Source organism: Mustela lutreola, chromosome 2 (genome assembly GCF_030435805.1).
Source record: "Mustela lutreola isolate mMusLut2 chromosome 2, mMusLut2.pri, whole genome shotgun sequence".
NCBI classification, from domain to species: Eukaryota; Metazoa; Chordata; class Mammalia; order Carnivora; family Mustelidae; genus Mustela; species Mustela lutreola.
In genome coordinates this window covers 158978922-159005566 of record NC_081291.1, presented here as the reverse complement: position 1 = coordinate 159005566, position 26645 = coordinate 158978922, and the positions used below count along the sequence as shown (strand labels likewise).

At 38.9% G+C, this 26645-nt stretch overlaps 1 protein-coding gene across 2 annotated transcripts in view; it reads left to right on the top strand.

Moving 5' to 3' along the window:
- Nucleotides 1–6047: 6047 nt before the first annotated feature.
- CFAP91 (cilia and flagella associated protein 91) overlaps nt 6048–26645 on the top strand; it is a 99237-nt gene continuing 78639 nt past the window's right edge. The window contains exons 1-5 of one of the 2 annotated variants that reach the window (XM_059163965.1): nt 6048–6259; nt 12548–12624; nt 13333–13490; nt 14236–14319; nt 15542–15595. In XM_059163965.1, the coding sequence (XP_059019948.1) occupies nt 6136–6259; nt 12548–12624; nt 13333–13490; nt 14236–14319; nt 15542–15595 (497 nt within the window). In that variant the 5' untranslated portion in view covers nt 6048–6135. The remainder of the gene's footprint in view (nt 6260–12547; nt 12625–13332; nt 13491–14235; nt 14320–15541; nt 15596–26645) is intronic. The other variant, XM_059163964.1, reaches the window with a different exon arrangement.

Genomic DNA, 26645 nt, shown 5'->3' with positions numbered 1-26645 from the left:
TTAATTTGTTACTGAACTTTAGTGTCTAGGAAATCAACAAGGAATAAAAGACAAGTATCTAAGAGAATTTAGGGAATTAAGAAAATTGAGATAAATTGTAGATGTAGATTATAGACGAACATACTCAGTTTCTGCAATTGAGAAAAGATTTTTCTTGCCCACTGTCCTTCCTTGCTTCAGTGAAGAAAGGATACTGCAGTGACAACACTCTGTGACTTCCTCTGGGTTAGCTAGTATTGGCAGGCCTCAGGCAAAGAAGTTGGGTAATAGCCCCAAAGAAGTTGGGTAACAACAGGCTGTTTTCCAAATATTAGCAAGATCTTAGTTTCTGGGGCGCCTGGGTGGTTCAGTGGGTTAAGCCTCTGCCTTCGGCTCGGGTCACGATCTCAGGGTCGTGGGATCGAGCCCAGTCCGACATTGGGCTCTCTGCTCAGCAGCAAGCCTGCTTCCCCCTCTCTCTGCCTGCCTCTCTGCCTACTTGTGATCTTTATCTCTCTCAAATAAATGAAATCTTTTAAAAAAAAATCTTAGTTTCCTCCCTGACCATTGTGACTTTTTTTTTTTTAAGATTTTATTTATTTATTTGAACGACAGAGATCACAAGTAGGCAGAGAGGCAGGCAGAGAGAGAGGGGGAGGCAGGCTTCCTGCTGAGCAGAGAGCCCGACTTGGGGCTCGATCCGGGGACCCTGGGATCATGACCTGAGCCGAAGGCAGAAGCCTTAACCCACTGAGCCACCCAGGTGCCCTGTGATTCTTTTAAAAAAATTTTTATTTTATTTAAATTCAATTAATTAACATATAGTGTATTATTAGTTTCAGAGGTAGAGTTCGTGACTCATCAGTTGAGCACTGGTGCTTAAAACCCTCCAACAACTGGTTCTTCACGATGAAATATTCTCCTGCCCTTGAAAAAAAAAAAAAAAAGACCAAAAGATAATCCTTTCCAAAGTGAAATATTTGTTTATATCCAGCCACTTACCTCTCGTTTCAGAATGGTACCGTTACCCTACACATGTAAGTTGCTTTTTCTTCTGCCTTTTAAGTTATAAAGAGGTAAGCTTTAAGGTTAATGATTGGTTTTAACACAAACACCACTTTTTACTTTTTCTTACTCAGTCTAAGTGTCTTTAGGCTTGTGGGATTGTTAGAGTAGGTGGTTAGTTAGGTTCTAACAGGATCCCAGGAGGCCAGCACGGAGGAAGTCATGGTTAGCTACTGGGAAAGTCAGAGGCCCCTCCTGGCAATACTCCACAAGAAGTCAGATCTAACCAACAAGTCCAAGATGGCGGAGGCTGTGACAGGGAACCCCTGGCCAAATTAGGAAGAAAAACTGTGAAACACTTCTTCCCACCCCAAGTAATAAATATTTTGCCCCTTGGTTAATAACGGTCACTAAAAGATAGAAACCGAAACCCCCAATGCCACACATTGCTCTTGCTATCATTCTTGCTCTCATATCGCCACAGGGTACTTTTTACTTTCATAAACTCTCCCGCTTCTGTTACTCATCCACTGTGCTGCCTGTCTGTCCTTGAATTCCTTCTTGTGACAAGACCAAGAACCTTGTGTAACTCCTTCAGTTCTGGCTGGGTCATTGGCTCAGGAACCGGGGTCTCTCCCATTCACCCAGCAACAGGATGGCCTTAGTCTTAAAGGAAAAGTAGGAGTAAAGAACAATGACATTTAGTGTTTCCCATTATCCCCCAAGAAAACTCTCAAAGACCCACTTCTCCCAAGAAAAACATGACAGTTTTAGAGTTGTAACTGGAGATTAAATTGAGAGAAGGTGGCATGTGGAGACTAAATAATGAAGGATTAGATGAACTATCTGTTTTACAGAGCAACTCTGAGGTTGGTTTGATTAGCATCTTTCATTTCAAGTTCTTGCTTCCAATTCTGATTCTAACCAGCAATATTTTACTATTTTAAGCCCGTGGAGCTCTTTGTTATTGCTGTTGTCATTGCTTTATTAATAGGCAGCTAAGGCTGAAACGGTGACTATAATGGACTTCTTTATAGTAGAGTGAATATGTTATTGTGTGGTACTGAATGGAAGCATAACCTATGAATGCCACCAAGCCGTCATTCTGTGGATGACAGCCCTGGTAATGTAAAAAGCAACAACTAAAGAAATGCTTTCTAAAATCCAACCATGACGAAAGTGCTTAGCTATTTTTCAGGCCTAACTAATTCCACTTGTGCCGCCTTTACCAAGCAAGGGTAGGAAGCAGATGTTGGTAGAGGAGTGACACCATATGCTGAGAGAGAAGAATTACAAGGCTTGAAAATTCTCACTTCTCTAGTTAATAAGTTCAGAGGTAATTTTATATAGTATTTACATTTCTGCCTGTGGGGAAAAAAAGCCTTCCAATTTCCATAGGCAAATATGGGCTATTTATCATGCTCTATAGCTTTTTAAGAACTCTGAAGGGTTTAAAACTATACCCTATTTGCCTACTACAGTCCCATGAATGCTAGTAGAAGCCAGCAACTACTAGGTCAGAGGTAAAGGGTAATTTATTACTTACAGCTGTAGCAGCTGTGTATCAGCATTTTTGTGTCAGTTCACTGAGCTCTAATTCCCACAGGGTGATGTGAAGGAGGCCAAATGACATCTGCATACACACTGGGTTACATTACAGGAAAAAAACAGTGAGCTTAGGAAACCCAAATCTTTACTAGTGGGTGGTAAGAACGTCTGCCCTTTGCTCAAAGGGAGACTGTTTTTTTCTTTCTAAAGGTTTTCATTTATTTGAGAGAGTGCAAGAGAGTAAGAGCATGAGTAGGGTGAGGGACAGAGGGAGAAGCAGACTCCTCACTAAGCAGGGAGCCCGATGTGGGGCTCAATCCTGTGACTCTGGGATCATGACCTGAGCCAATGCCAGATGCTTAACCATGGAGTTGCCGAGGAGACTGACTTCTAAGGCTCTAAGCAAACCTGCCCTTTGCTCTAGAAGTGCACACTATCTGTATTGTCCAAGGTTTTTCCTACCCAAAGGAACAAGGGCAGAGAGTATCCCCCTTAAAAGATAAGCAGAAACATTGCCAACTGTCTTTCAATATGGCAAAGTATAACTTTAATGATTTTTTTTATTAACTAGCGCTCCTCTACAATATCAAAGTTACAAGTAAACTGCAAAATACCATGTAATTTCATAAAGACTGCACATTATTTCTTGCTGTGTAGCATTACCAAAAACCTAGTAGTAATAGATGTGTATTATCTTGGGTTTTATTTTTTTTAATTTTTTAAAATTTAAAATGTTTTATTTTTTTTAAAGATTTTATTTATTTGCCAGAGATAGAGAGAGAGAGTACACACAAGCAGGCGGAGAGACAGGCAGAGGCAGCGAGACAAGCAGGCTCCCTGCCGAGCAAGGAGCCCGATGCAGGACTTGATCCCAGGACCTTGGGATCATGATCTGAGCCGAAGGCAGCGGCTCAAACAACTGAGCCACCCAGGTGTCCCTATCTTGGTTTTTATAGTTAGGAATCTAGGCATGGCTTAAGTAGCTCCTCCAGGGTCTCAGACTGCAGTGAAGATACTGGGTGAGACTGTGATCTTATCTAAGGTTCTAATGAGGAAGGATATGCTTTTAATCTCACTCAGGTTTTTGGCAGAGTTCAGTTTCTGGAGTGGCAGGATTGAAGGTTTTGGTTTCTTGCTGTGGGTTGGAGGTTGCCCTCAGCTTCAAGAGGCTCCATTCCTTGTTATGTGAGATTCCCCAACATGGCCACTTGCTTCCTTCAAGCAAGGGAGAGAGTAAGCAACTCCAGTAAAATGGATTGTACTGTCTACATAAGACAATCACATAGTCACATATATATCATCACATTTGATGTATTCTATTGGTTAATGTCTCCCAGTGTATTTATGGAAAAGGCTGGTTGTTGGCTACTGAAGATCATTTATGTGATTCAGTGAGGAGAAGTCTTTCTAAGGGGGGGATATTTTAGCTGAGAACTCAAATGATGAGGAGTCAGCGACAGGGATGAGGAACGTTCTGGGAAGAAGGGACAGAAAATGGGAAATGTAGCTATGCCCACAGACAGAAAAAATATTATTATACCATTAAACATTGTATTTTGTTTCTGTGTCTGTTTTCTCCATAATTCAGTAAGCTGTACAAATTATCTCAGAATCTTCAACACCTATTTTATAGTAGATAGTAAATTTGTTTAATAAATGGATGGATTTTTCATTTACGAATCATTTTATTAAGTTTTCATTTATCAGGAATTTCAGAGATACAAAATAATCATGTGAAGGCCTGCATCCACAATGAACTCACAGTTGTGCAGAGCAGAGTTGCAATAATTACCAATTCAAGGTGGTCCATGCTATTGGCACTACTGTAGTTTTGGAAGAAAGAATGAAGCCTCACTCTTTTGTGGGGATTTGAGAAAACTACATGAAGTTAGCACTGAGTCTTCAAGGATACCTAAATTAGTTGGGGTGCATAAATAAGAAAAGGCATATTAGGCAAAGGAATCGGCTTGAGCAAGGGCTTGGGAGTGACAAAGCTTATGGCTGTTTTGTAAAATCCCCAAGAAATTTAGGAGTAAACAAAACCAGGAGTATGTGTGGAAAGAGGGATAGTAGGCCTGTAGGCTTATTCAGTGTGTCAATGGATCACATCAAAAGGACAAAGCAGTCAACTCTAAGGTGTGCCACTAGCCTAACAGAATTTGAGTATCATAAATTATGGATTAAACCACATCAGATATGTAAAATGGTATGCATTCCTAGTGATACCAACCAAACAAAACCTCACTGGTTAATATTGGAGGTTGCTAAGGCACCAACTCATTTTTCTGAAATTTTACAATTAAAGGGAAAAATCACAGCATTTATGTAGTGTTTCTTCTAGGATCCCTCTATTTCAGGAAAACCAATGAGTTGGTGAAAAAAAAATTTTTTTTAAAGATTCTTATTTGAGAGAGAGATGGCAAGAGAGAGAATAAGCAGGGTGGTAAGGGACAGAGGGAGAAGCAGACTCCCCATGTGGGGCTCCATCCTGGACTCTAAGATAATGATCTGAGCTGAAGGCAGGAAGACCTACTGAGCCACCCAAGTGCCCTAGAAAGTTTTTTTTTTTTTTTTTTAAATAGAAGAATCCCAGATAGTAAAGGAAATCATTGAAAGTGTTAAAAAATCTGTTATAAGACTTAAGAACTATACCAAAATGCAATGTGAAGACTTTTTTTTTTTTTAATCTTTTGATAGGAAAAAAAAAACATTAAATGACATTTGGCTTTAACCAGGTTAATTTGAATATGTAGTGAGTATTAGATGACATGAAGGAATTCTTAATTTTGTTAGATGTGAAATTAGGTTAGATGTGAAGTTAAAAAATCTGTATCAGTTTGAGATGCACAGTAAGGGTAAAATAATGTCTGGGATTTGTTTCAAAATACTCAAGCATAGAGTTGGGGGAGGGATGAAATTAGATTGCCAAAATGTTAAGCGTTGATTCTTGGTGATGGGTATGTAAGGGTTATTAAAAATGGATTCACTTTTGCCTGTTTAAATTTTTCCTTAATAGTTTTAAAAAGCAGAATAAGCCCCGCAGAAAGGGGATGTCCGAAATGAAAGACCCCAACTATTCTAGAAGGTTCTAAGATTTCACAGGGATTTCCGAAAGATGTGAACTGTAATTCCCAAAACGCTGCTGGATTTGAGCATTGGACTCCGGCTCTCGGGACCGAACCCAGGGTAGGTGGTTGAAGGCTCACGTCAGTTTTGGGAGTGCTTTGGGAAGGTAGGGCGTCTTTCCCCAGCCCAGCGGCCTCCCCGCCTCAGGAATGCCCTCTTTTCAATCTTTCTTCCTCTAAACCCCCGTGCCCTTCACTCCCCTACGCCTTTGGGTGCTTCTCTTTTCGCCGCCCCCAACCTTCCTCTCCAGCGCCTAGCCCCACCCATCCCTTTTGCGGACCCTACCTGTCCTCTCCCACGCCAGGCCCACCCCTTCCGTTTCAAGGCCCGCCCACGAATTCGCCCCGCCCTCCCTCTCGTGCTCCTCGCCCGGCCCCTTATCTCGAGGCTGAGGAGGAGGTTACCATAGCTACCGTGCACACAGCAGCTACGCGTCCCTAGTTGGTCCCCGGCTGGCCGGAGGGAAGAGGCGACACCATGAGCCATGTGGTGACTATCGAGGAGCCCCAGGCCAACCTGCAGGTGTCTCAGACCCGGTGCGGGGTGAGGTCGAGGGCCTGGGGCAACGTCTCTACCAGTCGACAGTATGATTTTCTGTACGGTAAGGATGACACCAGACTTCCCTCCTGAGTTACTGCCTCCTGAGCTAGGTGGGCTTCGGGACAGTGGGACCGAGCCAGGAGCCCGGTGAGCGGAAGATGAGCCTCAGATCAGATCCCTTGTCCGCGGTTATCCTTTGTTGGGTGGGGGCAGCTCGGAGCTCCCAGGTGGCGGTGCTCTCCCTGCTCGTTGGGAGCCCCAGGTGTGCTCAGCGTGTCTGAGCACCGCGCCGGATCATCCGCCTTTACTGTTCGCCACGATCTTTTCCTGATAATTTGCACAGCCTTAAGCAGTCTTTCTAAAACCTGTTCCCACTGTTTTGTTATCCAGAAAAGTGTGCAGTGATTTGCAGAGTTGGAGATTCACTCAAATCCCCACGATGAAACTGCAAAAATGACCTTCCCGCTCCCATTCTCCGGGCAACTCAAAATTTGGCTTTGTATATAAAGAAGTAGCAGTTTATCTCACCTTTGTTTTTAGTTTTATCTTTTTTAAAAAACTTATTGTTACTCATCAGAGCATTGCTTATAAACTATGTCCGCTGGATTCTTTTGGGTCAGTAAAGGCAGGCCCAGTTTGTTTCAGTACTATGCTTGTCCGTTGATGTTCTGTTTCTTTTACTGGATCTTTAAGTTCCTTGAGTTCTTTAGGTACTTGTTTTATACAGTTTTGCAGGCTTATCATCATCAGTGTTGGTACATTTGCGAGCTGCTTCACAAAAAACCTTACTGAATTTTGAATTTACTATTATAAGAATTTTAATCAATTAAACATGATTTTTCTAATTTTGCCCTCATTGATCCCATGCTCTTCTTCTGAACCCTGCATTGCTTTTTAACCATGTGGTAGCTCCTCTAGGATTCCCAGGATCATCTTTGGATGGATATCCAGAGGTTACCCATTTCCTGATATAGGGACTGTGTAATGGGTTGCTTGGGTATTATGGGCAGTGGTTTTCTTCATTCACTCTTGGTTTCATCTTGTAAAAATAAGTCTGGTAAACTGTAAAAACATCACGTTGGTTTCAAAGGTAATTTGGAAATTGGATAGACCTCTTCAGTAAAGACAGGCAAAGAATTTATCAAGCTTCTTGTCTCTTTTATCCTTAAAAGTATTGCTTTCTCTCTTTCTCTCTCTTTCGCTCTTGCAGAAGGATTGCTAAATGTTTCCATGTTCCTTGCAAGGAACAGAAACCCACTCAAAACAGGCCAAATAAAGTTTGGATTGTTCCAATAAAACAGAGAGTCTCACAACTATTAATGGACAGGAAGCATAGTTTAGCTAGGACAAAGTAGAACCAAGACAAGGAAGGTCAGAACTAAGTTGTGGTGCCCTTCTGCCTGATTTCTTGGACCTTATGGTTTTTTTACCTTGTTTAGGTTGTCAGATTTAGCAAGTAAAAGTATAGAATGCACAGTTAAATTTGAATTTGAAATAAGCAATGAATAATATTTTAATACAAATTTTTAGCCCCATGCAATATTTGGGATCTATTTATATGAAAAGTTATTCATTGCCTATATGAAATTTAATGGAGCATCCTGTATTTTAGCTATCAACTCTAACCTTTGCTCTTTTCTGTGCATATGTTTCCTTCTTCCATCTGACAGGAAGCCACTTCTTTATGGATTTCTCTTACTGTGATGGGGACTGGGGTGGCAGTCTACATGACCTCTTATCCTAAAACTCATCATCAATTGTATAGAGACCTCATGTATCTTAGCTGAAAATTGAAGAGAGAAATAAGGTAGATTGTTGACAAGCCAGTGAATTGACTGACTTGGGTCCAGTTTCCACCCTGACAGAACTGTGCTAGTGTCGGTGTGGTGGTCAGTGGTATACACGTGAACACCTTTCCAACTTTTTCATGCTTCCCCTGTTCCCACCCCTCAAACCCAATGGACTTTTCACCATAGTTAATTGTCTGCAAGGCTTTTGCTCCTCTAAGAAGCTTTGGGTGCCTTCATTAAATGTAATATTTACTCTTCTGATCACTCTAGCAATTAAGATTGATTCAGATGCCTTCCATTTTTTTGGTATTTTAGAGTTAACATCATTTTCTTAGTAGATTTTACCTCATTTATATACCATTTTGCATTTAACTCAGTTTTTTGGTAAATGCTTTGTGTCTCTCAAGTACCTCTTGAAGTGACCAGTGTACATTGTCACTTTGCTGAATCTGTACATTATTAGTTATATATACAGTAGTATATATAACTATATATATATAGTTACATATACAGTGTATATATATATATATATAGTTACATATACAGTAGTCCTGATAATGAAAGCCTTTTAACTATATGATACAGTTTTTCTAGCTTCCAAAAATATTTTAAAATGCTTTCTAGATATATCATAAGCTCTTTCCTCCTCCCCCCCCCCCAGAATATGCAATTTAGTATATTTTTGCCTAAAAGTAATCCTTCTGTCTTGGGGTTTTATACACTTCTTCTCATGATTACTTGGTTGTGATAACTTCGTAGGCTTGCCAGAACAGTTTCTACAGTACAGTTAAATTGGCTGAGGGGCTTTCCCATGGTTTCTGTGGGAAACTTCCACCCATAAAATTCATGGGGTTCCGATAATATTGGGCCTGGGAACCAGAAGGATTGGAGTTGAAATTCTAACGGTCAGTAAGTGGCTAATTTCTTGAAGCCTCAGTTTCCTCCCCTATAAAAAGGAGGCCTAGTGCCTATCTCATTGGCTTTTTGAAAGGATTAAATGGAATATTGCTTCTAAAGTACTTAATACCTGTCCAGGAATAAGCAAGTGATACCTGGTGAGTACTATTACCTGGGCATCTCAGAGGTCTTTCTATTGCCTTTCGAGCATTGATTATGATCACAGTTGTGGGGTATGTTGCAGAATGTAGCCATAAATCCTACAGTATTATGCCATTATCTTCTATGGATGGCAGGAATGTTTCTATAGATCACATGTCTTTGTACTCCTTATGGGTAGAAGAGGAGAATGGTTTATAATTTATTATTCAGATTTAGGAGAAATGCAGCCTAAGCTCATTTAAAATGAACAACACGGGTGGAACCAAAGACCCAGTGACATCTTTTAAATCACTTAAAGTAAGAGTATGAATAGAAATTTCCTTTTGGGGGCACTTGGGCGCCTCAGTCAGTTAAGTGTCTTCCTGCCCTTCCCCCTGCTTATGCTCTCTCTCTCTCTCTCCCTGTGTGTCAAATAAATAAATAAATAAATAAATCTTTAAAAAAGTTTCCCTTTGTCCCATACTATTCCTAATATATCAGATGTGTTGAAGCTATAGCCTTTTCCCCTTTAAACAAGTGCATTCATTCAGCCTTCAGATTCACTAGCCTGTAATTTGGGGCCATAAAATCTGGTCTCATCATTCCTAATCAGCCCAGTTTTCATCACTTCTCAACTTGAATCATAGGTGTGGATTTGGGTGCTGCAGTTGAAGAAGAGTATATCTAAGGATGATGATTCCCAAAGTCATATCACTGATCCAGACTTCTCTCCCAAACTCTAGATTCTTATATCAAATTGCCTGCTTCATTTCTCCACTTGGACATATAATAGATGCCTAAGGCATGCTTTTCATGTTCTCCCTAAAAACCTGCACCATCACAGGCTTTCCTGTGTCAATTGATACCAGCCCCATACTTTATTTTTGTATTATTATTATTTTTATTATGTTATGTTAGTCACCTTACAGTACATCATTAGTTTTTAATGTAGTGTTCCATAATTCATTGTTTGCATATAATACCCAGTACTCCATGCAGTATGTGCCCTGCTTAATACCCCCTCGCTGGGCCAACCCATCCCTCCCCAACCTGCCATCCAAAACCTTCAGTTTGTTTCCCAGAGTCCATAGTCTCTCATGGTTCATCTCCCCTTCTGGTTTCCCACCCTTTATTTTTCCCTTCCTTCTCCTAATGTCCTCCATGCTATTCCTTACATTCCACAAATAAGTGAAACCATATGATAATTGACTTTCTCTGCTTGACTTATTTCACTTAGCATAATCTCCTCCAGTTCCATCCATCCAGCCCAATACATTGCTAAGTCGAAAAATCTTGGAGCCATCATTGTCTCATCTCTCTCTCTTTCTGACACACACCATTCCAATCCATTAATAAGTCCTCTCTGTCCAACCTTAAAAATATATCTAAAATCCTGCCCCATCTCATAAGTTCTCTTGCCATCAATATCATTTTTTCTCTAGGCTCACTGCATGAGCCTCCTAATAGGTCTCCCTGTCTTTTCGATTGTTTCCATGCTATCTTTTCTTCACTGGGCAGCAACAATGAACATTTTATTATTTTTTAAAATATTTTATTTATTTATTTTAGAGAGAGAGCATATGAGATAAGTGGGGAGAGGTGTAGAGAGGTAGAGGAGGAGAGTAGAGGGAAAGGGAGAGAATCCCAAGCAAACTCCACACTGAGTACAGAGCCCTATGTGGGGCTCAATTCCACAACCCCAATTTCAGCTCATGACCTGAGCTGAAACTTAACCAACTGGGCCACCCAGGAGCCCCTACAATGAACGTTTTAAAATGTAAGTCAGATTTTGTCACATCTTGTTTCAAAATCTTACAATGGTTTCCCACCTAACTCAGATTAAAAGCCAAAGTCTTTTCAGTGGTCCACAAAGCCCCATGTGATCTAGGCCCCTGATAACTTGCCTGACCCTTTATCTACCCTGTTTTGCCCCTCTCACTCTGTTTCAATCCTGTTGGTTTCTGCTGTTCTTCAAACACATCAGGCATGCTGCCGTCCTAGGGCCTTTGCTCTGTTTCCTCTGCTTCAAATGCTCTTCAGATAACTCTGTAGTCAACTCCCCACTTGCAGGTCTCCTTAAATGCCACCCTTTGGGGTGCCTGAGTGGCTCAGGGAGGTTAAGCATCTTCCTTTGGCTCAGGTCATGATCCCTGGGTCCTGGGATTGAGTCCCACATTGGGCTCCCTGCTCAGCGGGGAGCCTGCTTCTCCCTCTGCTGCTCTCCCTGCTTGTTCTCTCCCTCCCTCTCTCTCTGTCAAACAAACAAACAAACAAACAAATAAAATCATTAAAAAAAAAAAAAGAAGTCATCCCTCAATGAGGCCTGGTCTGCCCTGACTATTCTGTGTAAAATTGCAACCCAATTTCCCTTACCTGCTCTTTCCCCACTTTTTTAGTAGCACTTAACTGTCCTCTAACATATTATATAATATGCAAATTTGTTGTGTTGTTTATTGTCTCTCATGAAGTCAGGGATCTTTATCTTTTTCTTGATATGTTCGAGGCACCTTGAACATAGTAACCTGTCCATAAATCTTTCTTGAATGAAAGAGAGCTGAGCCTCTTGTAGTTTTTCAACCTTGGGGAGAATATTAAAAATCTGCATCCAATATATCATTTTTGTTTGGTAACTGAGGAGTTATTAGACTCTAGGAATTGACTCACATTATCTAAATTAAATTAAATTTAAATTACTTATAAATCACAATGACAATTATTAATTCCTGTGAAGAGATATATTGCCAAGTCATATAGACTAGTTGGCCAGGGTATTTGTTTCTAAAGAGATACCTATTTGGGAAATCAAACCTCTATCTGAAGGTTGCTTATGAATTTAATGTCATGTTATTTCATTTTAAGAGATGGCATAATAAATCATAAATATTATTCATTGTTTTAAAGATATACCTAACAAACCCATACTTACAATAACAGGGTAACCTTTTGTTGAACTTTGGAGAAAAAACTTTGTCCCATCATCAACATCCTTCTAAATTTAAGGAGTGAATTATAGCTGATTTTATTTATTTATTATTAGAGAATGACATTTTCTTATTATGTTTATCAATTCTGAGGTGACATGTTGTTAAGAGTTTGTATCTTTCCCTTGTACTGAATATGGGAGGTAGTGCTGCAGTGTGTTATTTCTTTCACTTGCAAAGGGGCGTAGTTAGTGTATATATCTTAGAGTATTTCTTGGGCCACCTAGACCCAGAAAGTGGTCTGGGTAACAGAAAGCGGTCTGAAAGAAAAGATGGCGTATTTATGCTCGGGTGCTTGAGAACATATCAGGCCTACTTTTTGCCTTCTAATTCTATTTCCTGACTTTGGAATATACGGAGGAGAAATGCATCTAACAGACTCTCACTGGTGACAGAGTAACAGGGCAATGAGCTTCTGTAGAGTTAGGCAATATCTAAATCTTGTAATTAGTTTTCCAATTAAGAAGTTACATTTTTTTGCTATTATTCTCAGTCTAGATATATTCCATTCCTTATACTACCTTATTGTTTATTTTGCAGATCCATTGTTTATTGTGTCGAGTGAGAAAGACCATACACAGGCAACTATCCAAGCTAATCTGATTCGAAACAGACTGGTAAATCAATGACTAAGGCCACCTAATGAACTTGAACCATCTAGTTTTGCTAACCACACTAATCAGACTGACTAATCATGAGATTTCCAGTGGATTTTGTATTCTGCAGAAATCACTCTGCCATGATTACTATGGGATAAGACATCTTGATACTTATGGCCCACTGTGAAGATTAATTAACTAATAGTGAATAAAGGACTCATTATAACCTAATTTATTTCAGTGGGAAAAGTTATATGTGCCTGTGTTAAAAGAATTCAAATAGTACAGAAACATATATAGTATGAAATAAATTCTGTCCCTCATCCCCCTTCTTATAATCATCCATTGCCATCAGTTTCTTGGGTATCTTTCTAGAGATATTCTATTCATATACAATTACCCTTCTTTCTATGCCATATATACTGTTTTTGTACCTTTCAAAATTTATAATAATAAATAAAATGCTTTAGAAAATCTGATGGTGGGGCACCTGGGTGGCTCAGTGGATTAAAGCCTCTGCCTTCAGCTCAGGTCATGGTCTCAGGGTCCTGGGATCGAGCCCTGCATTGGGCTCTCTGCTCAGTGTGGAGCCTGCTTCCTGGCTCTCTCTCTGCCTGCCTCTCTGCCTACTTGTGATCTCTGTCTGTCAAATAAAAGAACATTTTTAAGAAAATCTGATGGTAAGATTTTGTCCTTTTCCTCCCTATCTGCCTGTCCTAATACTAGAGAAAAGTTCCCAGGTTTAGAACCATGTTCAGTAACCTGATCCATTATCCAAGATATTCTCTCTATTGGAGCAAGGCAGACCCTGTCCCACCATTCATCCGCCGGGAATGGAAAGGACAGGAGGAGAAACACAGAGAAGCCCTCAGGCAGCTTACCACGTAAGTGTCAGGTAGCTTTGGCTGCTAATCATGTTTTTAATAAATGTGTTTTTCTTCTTAAGAATTTTTATTCTGCATTTTTTAAAAGTACAATGGTGATGTTACACCCGGGTCAATTGACCAAAAGAGATCTGATTCAGGGGCAAAGGTTATGGGATTATAGTTAGTAGATATTCTCAGAAGCTTGGAGTGAATATATATATTAAATGACAATTTGCCACCAAAGGTAGAGGTAGAAGTGACTGAATTTGTTTCTTTGATCCATCTTAGAAATTGCAACTATACCCTTCTGCTAATATCTAAATATATATATATTTGGAGATTTGCAGCCAAAGCACCTTCAGAGACAAGTCTCTTGAATTCTTTATTCTTTTAATTATTTACAAATCATGCCTAGTAAGTTTAAAAAGCTACCTTTCAGCCTGGACATAAAAAGTTTCTCTTAAAAATCTGTTATTCCTATATACTATTAATTAAAAGTGTGTATTTTTGTATGTTAGATTTCATAAACCCACTTTTTTCTTACTCTTCCTTCTTCTTTTTAGCCCCTGGTTTCCTGGCTCAGGGAAAGTAATTATTATGTAGTCTGAGATGTAGGTCAGTCAGATGCATGTTATAGATGACTTTGCTCTCAGTCTCAGATACTCTGTGCATCTCCTACTTTATAGACATAAAAATATGAAATAGAAATTATATTTGAAAATGACACATTAGACTTTAATAATGTTTTTCTGCTTCATTTTAGAACTGGTGAGTCTTTTCAGATGACTAAAGAGACTTATGAAGATCCTGAAGTTACTGGAAGGAATCGCTACAAATATTTTGAAAGGTAAAAAGTAATTACTAATGAAAATGAGCCCAGATATTATTAGAAAATGTCTTTTATGAGAATATTAGCAGCTGTCAGTTTTGAGTGCATGCAGTGTGTCACGTACCAGTTTAAGTGCTTTATATCTATAATCATTTTTTTTTTTAGATTGTAAAACTACACCCAACGAGGGGCTCTAGCTCACAACCCCAAGATCAGTAGTTGCATGCTCTACCAAGTGAGCGAGGCAGGCACTCTATATAATCAATTTTTATAACAGAATTGTAGGATAAGATATATTATCCCTCTTTATCAATAAGGAAGCTGAGACCAAGAGAGGAAAAATAAATTGCTTGAAGTCTCTTAAGTTAGCAAGTGGCAGATCTGGGATTCCAGCTAAATCTGCCTAACATCAGTAGCTGTAAGTAAGAATGTAAATTTGAGAACAAAATGAAGTCATCAAATCAAATGAGATATAGCAGATTCATCATGACAGTCATAGTACATGGGAAATTGTGATAAGTGGACAAATAGGCAACATTCACTGTCTTTGTGTGAGTGTTGTCAAAACCAACATGGTCGAAAATTTCACTTTGTTTCATTTGTGATCAGTATTCATGTGATAATCCTGTAGTTGGGTTAAAATAAAATGAGGATCTCTCTATAGGTCTTAGGTGGTTAGAAAAACAGTCGTGATGCCATATGTACATAAGCTTTCTTGAGAACATAAATTTGTTATCCACATTGTTATTTGTAAGCAACCTCTTTAGAGAAGTTTTATAACGCTGACTTTTTAGAGAAGTCTTAAATTTTCAACATAGTATTCTCAATTCCTAGACTTTCTGGGGGTAGTTTTTAGAACTAAGTCATTGCGAATTTCACAGTGTCTCAGGGAACTGAAGTTGCTGGGAACGGATGACCAGCTGAAGCCCAGGTATAAGGCATTGCTTCTGAAACTGTGGCTTGTTTACCATCTGCAGGGAAAACACTGGAATGTTTATTACAAATGCAGATTCATTAGCTCTATCTTAAATCTCCTGGATCTCCTGGGCTAGACTTGGTAATTAGCATTTTAAACAAAATCTCCCCCACTCTCCAGTGATTTTGTGTTTGTCCAGATTTGAGGATTACCAGTACGGGATATTCAAGCTCACTGATTTTAAGGGACTAATATGAGAGTTGGAATAAAGCCCAGAGAGCACACAATGAAAAAGTTCCACATGTTTTTGTTTTTCTCCACCAGACCTTTCCTTCCATTTCAACAGATGCCATTCAATGTCGTTTTTGCAGCAACCAAGTAAGTAACTGTTATTTTACAATTTTTTTTTCTGTTTATTCCCATATTTGTTTCCAGAAGATAGTTCTCTAAATCAACATTTTTCAAATTCCAGATCACAAATCATTAGAAAGTCATGACATATTTTAGTGGGTCATGAATAGCATTTTAGAAAATGAAATAGAAAATAACCAAAAGCATCAGATACTTTGAGGGTAAATTGCCTTTTTGCTAATAATTTCTGTTTTGGATAGATATATACATATGTTCATATGTAATGATTATGATGTAAAATGTATTTCTTATTACACATTTTGGTAAAAATACAAGTTAAAAAATGCTTTAAATATCCTCTTTGCTTCCCTGAAACACACACTTACTTGGCAACAACTCTTCAGTATTTTATCGAGAAAAGTAATCAGTTATGAAATAGTTTTTGAGTACTGGAAGTTCATAATTTAATAATCATCTAATATACACAAGGTTATTCAATATACAATGATCAACAAAACATGGTTTTTGTCCCAGAGAGGAATGGCCCAAGGTGACAGAAAAGTAAAGGACAGGGGCCAAAGCTGGGATGAATGTGCAGTTCTCCAGTATTGTTTTAGGGCTGTACTGTTTTGCTCTACTGTTTCCTGTGTCAGTATAACATAATGTGTTTACAAGAGAAATCATTGAAATGATCAGGAAAAGAAGCCTTTCTTAAGGTCTCAGATTTCTGAACAGAAATTTGGATAGGGCTTGGCTTTCAAACAAGTATTTAAAGGATATCCTAATGATACAGCATTTTAAGAATAGATGTTATCAAATGCCTGTAATCCTCAAGATAAGTGCCAGTTATGATCCTGATTCTGAGTATTTATTTATTTATTTAAAAATATTATTTATTTATTAGGGAGTGCATGAGTGGGGGGGGGTTTATAGACTCCCCACTGAGCAAGGAGCCTGACACAGAGCTTGATCCCAAGATCATGATCTGAACCAAAGGCAGATGCTTAACTGACTGAGCCACCCAGGTGCCCCTCTCCTCTGATTTTTTAAGACTATGCATGGATACTTTTGGCTCTTATACAGATGGAGAATAGATTTCTTGCTCTCCCCCTAGAGAGAGCAACTTTGTGTGGTGTCAGTTTACTCAGGGATGGCTGCAGACTTGTTTTCAGTGAAATGCTCTGTATGAGAAAGGAGGAACATATGAGATTGGGAGATCCCTATAGATATCTTTGATAACTCTTTGAAAGCAGGCTTAGTGGATCATCTACTTTGGAGGTAATATTTATGTCAGGTCTAAAAGTTGTTTAATTGTGGGGAGTTCCGGGTTGACGGTGATGAACACTAAGCCTCTTCTTTTCTAAATAACTGTGATGTGAGAGATTCCCTATAAGAATTAAACCATAACAGTTGACATCTTAGATACTCTCTTTGAAGTTTTTAAGGAATTAATCAGTATCCCTGAATGCAATCAGCTCTGGGATTCTGGCAGGGTTGAATTTCTGAGCAATGAGGATAATTCACCTTACGTTAGCAGGGATGGAATTGTCTGGGGGACCAGCTGGCCTTCTCCAGCCTTTCATGGTTGGCCGTGGACTCTTTACTTTGGACTCATGTAAGCATCTTGGTGAAAAGGATAAAAAGTTAACATTTTAAAAAAGTTCAGTGGCAGGTTTTAGTTCTACATGTAAGGAGCTTGGCAGTTGCCATCTGTCCTATCAACAAGTAAAAAGCGGAACAAACTGAAAAAGCAACAACTTTTCTTGGATCTGTAAGAAAGGGGAGGATTCAGGGCAAACTGCTGCCCTAAGATTAGAGTGTCAGACAGGTTATAAGGAGGCATGGATTCCCAGAATCCCAGAGATTCATGAGTGGAAACGACTCCAGAAACCAATTCCAGATAGGAAAACCTGAACGATGACTGATGAATTGCAGGGCGCCTGGGTGGCTCAGTTGTTAAGTGTCTGCCTTCAGCTCAGGCCATGATCTCAGGGTCCTGGGATCAAGCCCCACATCGAGTTTCCTGCTCAGTGGCAAGCCTGCTTCTCCCTCTCCCACTCCCCCTGCTTGTTTTCCCTCTCTCACTGTCTCTTTCTCCCTGTCAAATAAATAAAATCTTTAAAAAAAATTGATGAGTTGTTGGAGGCTCTGAGAATTAAATTTTAGGGGGACCTAGTCATTGGAGCTCCCACAATTTTGTGAGATTTACCTCCAGGAGCTCAACTAGGTTCTCAAAGGGGGTTTAGGGAAAAAGCCCCTCATGTGGGGAATGGAAAGGGAACTATTTTGAAATATGCCAGAGCACTGTGTTCTTAACAAGGTCAGTTATTAGGAGAAACTAGTTAACCAGAGTCTAACCTCCTGGAATTACTATGGCCTAACTCACCTGGGGGAAGGATAATATGCAATTCTATCCTTCTCTAACCATCTTGCCCAACCTGGGGAGGAGGCAGATGGAGAAAAAACTGGGAAACACTTAGGAAATTCACAGTCCATATGCATAGGCTCACCAAATGACTGAGACATAATCACAGGACAATAGAATACTTATTTTCCCCCTCTTTCCCACTTCACCACCACATTACTAAAGGCCTATTTACAGTAGTTCTTCTCACCCAGTATTATGTGTATCAGTCAAGAATCAAAAGGCATACTGAAAGGCAAAAAACAATTTGAAGAGGCAGTATAAGCATGAGAACCAGACATGGGAGATATGTTGGATTATCAGATCAAGAATTTAAAACGACTATGATAACACGCTAAGGAGGTCTAATGGATAAAGTGGATAGCATGCAAGATCAGATAGGCAGTGTAAACAGAGAAAAGGAAATCTTAAATTTAAAAAATGCTAGAAATAAAAAATGCTATAGCAGAAATGAAGAATACCCTTGATGGGCTCACTAGTAAGTTGGACATAGCTTACGAAAGAATTTTGGGGCTATAAGTTAGAACCATAGAAAGTCATAAAACTGGAAAGCAAAGAGAATAAAGACACAAAGACTGAAAAAAGGAACAGAATACCCAAGAGCTGTGGACAACTACAAAGATAAAATAAATGTATAATGGAAATACCAGAAGAAGAAAGAGAGAAAGGAACAGAAGACATATTTAAAACAATCACTGAGGACTTCCCCAAATTAATATCAGACATCACACTACAGAGTTAGGAAGCCCAGAGAACACCAAGCAGGATAAATGCCAAAAGTGCACTTCTCTTACTGATAATTACTTTTCACTGATAAGACATATCTTATTCAAACTAAAGAGAATCAAGATAAAAAAGAAATTTTGACAGAATCTAGAGGACAAAAATACCTTACTTATAGAGGAACAAAGATGAAAATTACTTCTGACTTCTCAGAAATCACATGTGTAAGAAGAGGGAGACGTGAAAATTTAAAGTGTTGAGATAGAAAAAATATCAACCTAGAATTCTGTATCCTATGAAATTACCTTTAAAAGTGAAGGAGAAATAAAAACTTTCTCAGACAAACAAAAATTGAGAAAATCTGTTGCCATTAGACCTTATAAGAAATGTTAAAAGATGTTCTTTAGAGAGAAGGAAAATAATAAAAGTCAGAAGCTTGGATCTGCATAAAGAAAAGATGGAATAAATGAAGGTAAAATGAAAAGTTTTATGTTTTTAATCTAACAGTTGACAGTTTGTTCAAAATAACAGCAACGATGTGTTTGGAAACATATATAGTTGATACACAGTAGACTCTTGAAAATATGGAGGTTAAGGGTACTGACCCTGACATACTGAAAATCTATGCATAACTTTTGACTTCCTTAAAACTTAACCTACTCATAGCCTACTGTTGACTGGAAGGCTTACCAATAATATAAACAGTCAGTTAACACATACATATTTTGTATGTTGTATATATTATGTACTATATTTTTTACAATGTTAAGAAAATCATAACAGAAAATAGATTTACAGTACCGTATTGTATTTAGGAAAAAAATCCACATATAGATGGATCTATGTGATTAAAACCTATGTTGTTCAGGGTTCAACTGTGTGTGTGTGTGTGTGTGTGTGTTTGCTTATGTATGCTTATATAAAGTAAAATGACAGCAATGATAGGTGAAAGAAGAATTAGGATTATTTTGTTATTATATAAGGTATGTACACTACCCATGAAGGAATATAATGTTATTTGAAAGTGGACTTGGATTAGTTTTAAATATATATTGCAAACTCTGGAGCAACCACTAAAAAAAGTCAAAAAGGAAGTATAACTAATAATACTTAATAAAAAAGATAAAGTAAAATCATATAAAATGTTCAACTAAAGCCATAAAAAGCAGAAATATGGTAGAAGACAAAATAAGAACAAAAAACAAGAACAACAAATAGAAAATGGTAACAAATATAGTAGACCTTAATCCAAATATATCAACAATCACTTTAACCATCAGTGGTCTAAATGTACCGATTAAAAGACAGATATAGTACCGATTAAAAGACAGATATAGTCAGGATGGATCAAAAAACAAGAACCAACTATATATTGTCAATAAGAAATCCACTTTATTTTTTATTTTATTCAGTTTTTTAATTTTCCAGTATAGTTAACATACAATGTTATATTAGTTTCACCTGTACAGTGTAGTGATACAACAGTTCTATACACTACTTGGTGTTCAGCATAATAAATGTACTGTTTAATCCCCATGATTTATTTTACCCATACCTCTAGCTACCTCCCCTCTGGTAACTACCAATTTGTGCTCAATAGTTAAAAGAGTCTATTTCTTGTTCTCTTTCTCTCTCTCTCTTTTTTTTAAAGAAACCCACTTTAACTATAAAGACACTTATAGATTCTTTTTAAGATTTTATTTTTAATGTTGGGGCACCTGGGTGGCTCAAGGGGTTAAGCCTCTGCCTTCAGCTCAGGTCATGATCTCAGGGTCCTGGGTCAAGCCCTACATCAGGCTCTCTGCTCAGCAGGGAGCCTGCTTCCTTCCCTACCCCCTGCCCACCTCTCTGCCTACTTGTGAACTCTGTCTGTCAAATAAATAAATAAAATCTTTTTTAAAAAATTTATTTTTAATGTCTATACGCAGTGTAGGGCTTGAACTCACAACCCCAAGATCTAAGAGTTGCTCTATTGACTGAGCCAGCCAGGTGCCCCAAGACACCTATAGATTAAATGGGTGGAGAAAAATACATTATGCCAACACTAATTAAAAGAAACCTACAGTAGTTATATTAATTTCAAAAAGAGCAGACTTCAAAGCAAGGAAAATTATCAGGGATAAATAGAGGCATTATGTAATGATAAAAGGCTCAGTTCTCCAAAAAGACATACATTCTTTCACATGTATGCACCTAACAACAGAATGTCAAACTACATAAAGCAAAAACTAATAGAATTACAAGGAGAAATGGATGAATCCATTATCATAGTTGGAGACTTTAACACCCTTCCAGCAGAAATGGACACATCTAGCAGGCAACAAATCAGGAAGGCCCTAGTTGAACTCAACAACACCATCAATCAACTGGATGTAATTGATATCTATAGATTACTTTGTCCAACAACTGCAGAATACATATTTTTCTCAAGTTCACATGGAACATTCACCATGATAGACTACATTCTGGGCCATAAAACACAATTTAACAAATGTGAAAGAATAGAAATCATACAGTGTCTGCTGTCAGACCACAATGGAACTAAACCAGAAACTAGTAACAGAAGGGTAACAGAATTCCTGAATATGTAGAGATTAAATGATACATTTCTAAATAACACAAAGGAGAAAGAAGAAATTTCCACAGAAATTGAAAAGTATTTTGAGCTTCATGAAAATGGCAATACAGTTTATCAGAATTTATGGAGTACATTGAAAGCAGTGTTCAGAGGGAAATTTATATTGAATTTATGTATTAGAAAATAACTAAAACCAATCATCTAAGCTTTCACCTTAGGAAACTAGGAAGAGGAGAGCAAATTAAATCCAAAGCAAAAGAAAGGAAACAATAAGAATTAGAGCATAAATCAATGGAATTGATCAAGGAAATCAATAGAAAAAAGTCAGTGAAGCCAAGAGCTGGTTCGTCAACAAGATCACTAAAATTGATACCTCTAGGGACACCTGGGTGGCTCAGTTGGTTAAGCTGCTGCCTTCAGCTCAGGTCATGATCCCAGTGTCCTGGGATCGAGTCCTACATTGGGCTCCTTGCTCAGCAGGGAGCCTCCTTCTCTCTCTGCCTCTGCTTGCTGCTCTGCCTGCTTGTGTTCTCCCCCTCTCTCTCTGACAAATAAATAAATAAGTAAATAAAATCTTAAAAAAAATTGATATCTCTAGCTGGGATAACTAAAAACAAAAAAACAAAAAAACAAAAAAAACAGAGAGGACACAATTTACTAATATCAGAAATGAAAACAAGGACCTCACTACAGATTTTATTGATGTTAAAAATGTAAAGGAATACTATGAATAACAATACCTGCAAATTTGGTAACCTAGATGAAAAGACTAATTTCTTGAGGCTCAGATGGTTAAGCGTCTACTTTTGGCTCAGGTAATGATCTCCAGGTCCTGAGATCAAGCCCCATGTTGGGCTCCATGCTCAACATGAAGCCCGCTTCTCCCTCACCCTCTGTTTGCTGCTCTCCCTGCTTTTGCTCTCTCTGTCTCTCTTTCTTTTTCTTTCTTTCTTTTTTTTTTTTTTTTAAGATTTTATTTATTTATTTGAAACAGAGAGAGAGAGCACAAGTAGGCAGAGAGGCAGAGAGAGGGAGAAGCAGGCTCCCTGCTGAGCAGGGATCCTGAGATCATGACCTGAGCCGGAGGCAGAGGCTTAACCCACTGAGCCACCCAGGCGCCCTCTGTCTCTCTTTCTCTCTCTTTCTCTCTTTCTCTCTCTGTCTCTCTTTCTCTCTCAAACGAATAAATAAAATCTTTATTTTATTTTATTTTTTTTTAAAAAAAGTGTCTCCCTTCAGTTTGGTTCATGATCCCAGGATTGAGCCTAGGCTCCCTCCTCAGCTGGGAGCCTACTTCTCCCTTTCTCTCTGCCCCTCCCCCAGCCCACTCATTCTCTCTTTCTCACTCTGCTCTCTTTCTCTGGTAAATCTTTTCCTTTTAAAAAGAAAATACCTGAAAGACACAATTTGTCCAAACTTACACAAGAAGAAATAGACAATGTGAATAGACCTGTATCTATTAAAGAAATAAAATCAATAATTAATAACCTTCCAAAACAGAAAGCACCAGACTCAGATGGGTCTACTGGTGAATTCTACCAAACATTTAAGGAAGAAATGATACCATCCTCAACAATCTGTTTTAGATAATAGAAGAGGGAATACTTTCTAACTTTATGTGGCCAGCATTATTCTAAAACCAAAATACAGACAAAGACATTGAAAGAAGACTGCAGACCAATGAACATAGGCACAGAAATTCTCAACAGTATATTAGCAAATCAAATCCAGCAGTGTATAAAAAGAGTTATACACCACAACCAGGCTGATACTAGGCTAATTCAGCATTTGGAAATCAGTTAGTATAATCCGTCATATCAACAGGCTAAACAAGAAAAATCACATGATCACATTAATAGAGGCAGAAAAAGTATTTCACTGTATCTAATACCTGTTCATGATAAAAACTATGAGTAAACTAGGACTAGAAGGAAACTTCCTCAACTTGATAAAGAACATGTACAAAAACTTACAGTATACTTAAATGTTGAGAAACTCAAAGCTTTTCCAAGATCAGGAACAAGGCAAAGCTGTCCCCTGTCACTCCTTCTTTTCAACATCATAAAAGTCCTAGCTAATGCAGTAAGACAAGAAAAGAAAATAAGTTACACAGATTGGTAAGGAAGAAATCTGTCTTTGTTAGCAGATGCTATGTTTATCTATTTAGAAAATTGGGGAAAAAGGACTAAAAATACCAGAACCAATAAGTGATTATAGTAAGGCTGCAGAGTACAAGGTTAATAAACAACAGTCCATTGCTTTCCTATATACCAGCAATGAACAAGTGGGATTTAAAATAAAAAAATGCAGTACCATATACATTATCATAAAAAATGAAATATTTAGGTATCAATTCAATAAGATATATACAAGATTTATAGGAGGAAAACTATAAAACTTCGATGAAAGAAATAAAAGAACTAAATAAGTAGAGAGAGATTCCATGTTCCTGGATGACAAGACTCAGTATGGTCAAGATGTCAAGTCTTCACAACTTCATCTATGGATTTAATGTAATCTTAGTCAAAATCCCTGTAAGTTATTTTATGGCTATCAAAAATTGATTTTAGAGCTTATATGAATAGTCCTTATGTGTTGACAATAGCCAATGCAATATTGACAGAGAAGAACAGAGTTGGAGGACTGGCACTACCTGACTTCTAGACCTACTATTAAGCTATAGTAATGAAGACATAATGGTATTGGGAAAATAAAAGACAGATCAGTGAAACAGAATAGGGAACCCAGATGTAAGCCCACATAAATATAACCAACTGATTTTGACAAAAAGAATAAAAGCAATACAATAGAGCAAAGTAGTTTTTTTAACAAATGGTGCTGAGACAACTGGACATCTACATGCAAAAGGAAAAAAAAAAAAAAAAGAATCCAGACACAGACCTTACACCCTTCACAAAAATTAACTCAAAATGAATCACAGATCTCAAGGTAGAATGCAGAACTCTAAAACTCTTAGAAGATAACAAGAAGGGCGCCTGGGTGGCTCAGTGGGTTAAGCCGCTGCCTTTGGCTCAGGTCATGATCTCAGGGTCCTGGGATCGAGGCCCGCATTGGGCTCTCTGCTCAGCGGGGAGCCTGCTTCCTCCTCTCTCTCTGCCTTCCTCTCTGCCTACTTGTGATCTCTCTCTGTCGAATAAATAAATAAAATCTTAAAAAAAAAAAAAAAGAAGATAACAAGAAAAAAACCTAGATGCCCTTGGGTATGTTAATGAATTTTTAGCTGTAACACCAAAGGTACAATCCTTTAAAGAAATGATGGGTAATCTGAACTTCATGAAAATCAAAAACTTCTGGTTTTTCGAGCAAAGATGGGAGGACCCTAGGCTTACCTTATTCCTTGAACACAGCTATTATTCTGAACACCCAAGAAATCTGAGTACTGACAGAACAAACTGCACCACTAGAGGGAGAGAAAAGGTCACATCGTGGAAGGTTGGAGGTGTGCAGATGTGATGTGGAGTGCTGCAGAGGGAAGTGAGACCTAATCATGGAGAGAGGCAAGGTGGTGGGCAGTGTTGCATAGGGGAAACATTTCACACAAGGAAATCATTTCCCCCAAGAGACTGGCTGGGAAGATGAACGGGGCTGATTATTGTGAGTTTTTACAGTCAACAGAACTCAGACTGGAGTTTTAGAGTTCTGTGTCATGGCTGGTGTGGAGCCTCATAGGTGCTGCAGTGCTCCTGTGGAGAAGGAGGGCAGATAGCCTGAGAGGATACAGCATGATCCAAGGATCCCCTGGGATACAGAGAGAGATGGTTCCCCCTTCTTGGAGTGCATCTGCAAGAAGCAGAATTGCTTCTTCAAGGAAAAAAGAGATGGCAGGCACCATTATGCTCCCCCAACCCTTAGCACAGACACAAACATCTTCTGAGGGTGGCTAACCTGGACACTGGTTTTTGCTTCACTTTACTCCTAACTCCTGTATGTTCTGCTATTTCTAGGACAAACCTGTACCAGCCCCAATGTGGCAAGACCTTTCCCCAGAGGGAATGTCCAAGCCATGCCAGGTCCCTACAGTTTGGAGCTGTAAAACTCAGCCAGCCTGCCTGGGATAAAATACAGGTGCCCTGGAGCACCTGGGTGGCTCAGTGGGTTAAGCCTCTGCCTTCAGCTCAGGTCATGATCTTGGGGTTCTGGGATCAAGTCCTGCATCAGGCTCTCTGCTCAGCAGGCAGGGAGCCTGCTTCCCCCTTTCTCTCTGCCTGCCTCTCTGCCTACTTGTGATCTCTCTCTCTCTCTGTCAAATGAATAAATAAAATATTAAAAAAAAAACCCCACAGATGCCCTGCACTGCCAAGTGGGCAGACATCTGGACACAGGGTGAAGGCAGGGATCTGTGGGATCCCTGGGACATACGAGGGAAGATTGTTCACTCTTCTCTAAGGGCTTCCTAGACAGTAGTGGGCCCAAACTCCCCTCTCAAGGGAGAGGGCTGGTGCCATTTCTCTTCCCTGCCCCTCAGCATAAACTAACTACAGTAAGCAACACAAGCTAACAGTGGCAGCATAAACTGCTTACACCAAGCCCTGCCCCCTTGCACTCTGCAGTTACTTCTTTACTAGGGCAAGTGTGCCTGAGAACCTGAGTAGTGGGCCCCTCCCCCAGAAGAGCAGCATAACTGCACTGTATGCACCAAGTCTACTGACCATAGAGTGCTGCAAAGCATCAGGTCTCTCTTAATAAACAGACCAGAGCACACATAGTTAAAATTTGCCACACTCTGGCCAAGTTCCAAGCAGTCCCCAGTGCAGGCAATGTGAAATTCTGCAGAGGACTGACCTGAGGGAAAGAATAGCCATAACACAGCAGCAAATGTACACAGCATCTAGAGAGACACTTTTTGAAGTGTGTAGCCCTCGACAGCATATGAACCTCTTCTTCATAAAGCTATTACTCTCAGGAGCAGGAAATATAACAGGCTTTCATAACACACAGAAGAAGACAGAGACCTAAACAAATACCAAGATGGAGGAATTCATCCCAAAAGAAAGAAAAAGAAAAGTTCACAGTAGTGATCTAATCAAAACAGATATAAGTAATATGCCTGATCCAGAATTTAAAACAATAACCATAAGGATACTAGCTGGGCTTGAGAAAAGCATAGAAGACATCAGGGAGACCTTTATCACAGAGATAAAAGATCTAAAAACTAGTCGGGCTGAAATAAAACATTCTATAACCAAGATACAAAATTGATTGGATAATGACAACAAGGGTGGACAAGATATGAAGAAGTACTAGGATAAAATTATGGAAAATAATAAAGCTGAAAAGAAGAGAGAAAGAAAAATATTGGATCATGAATGTAGATTTAGGGGACTCAGTGT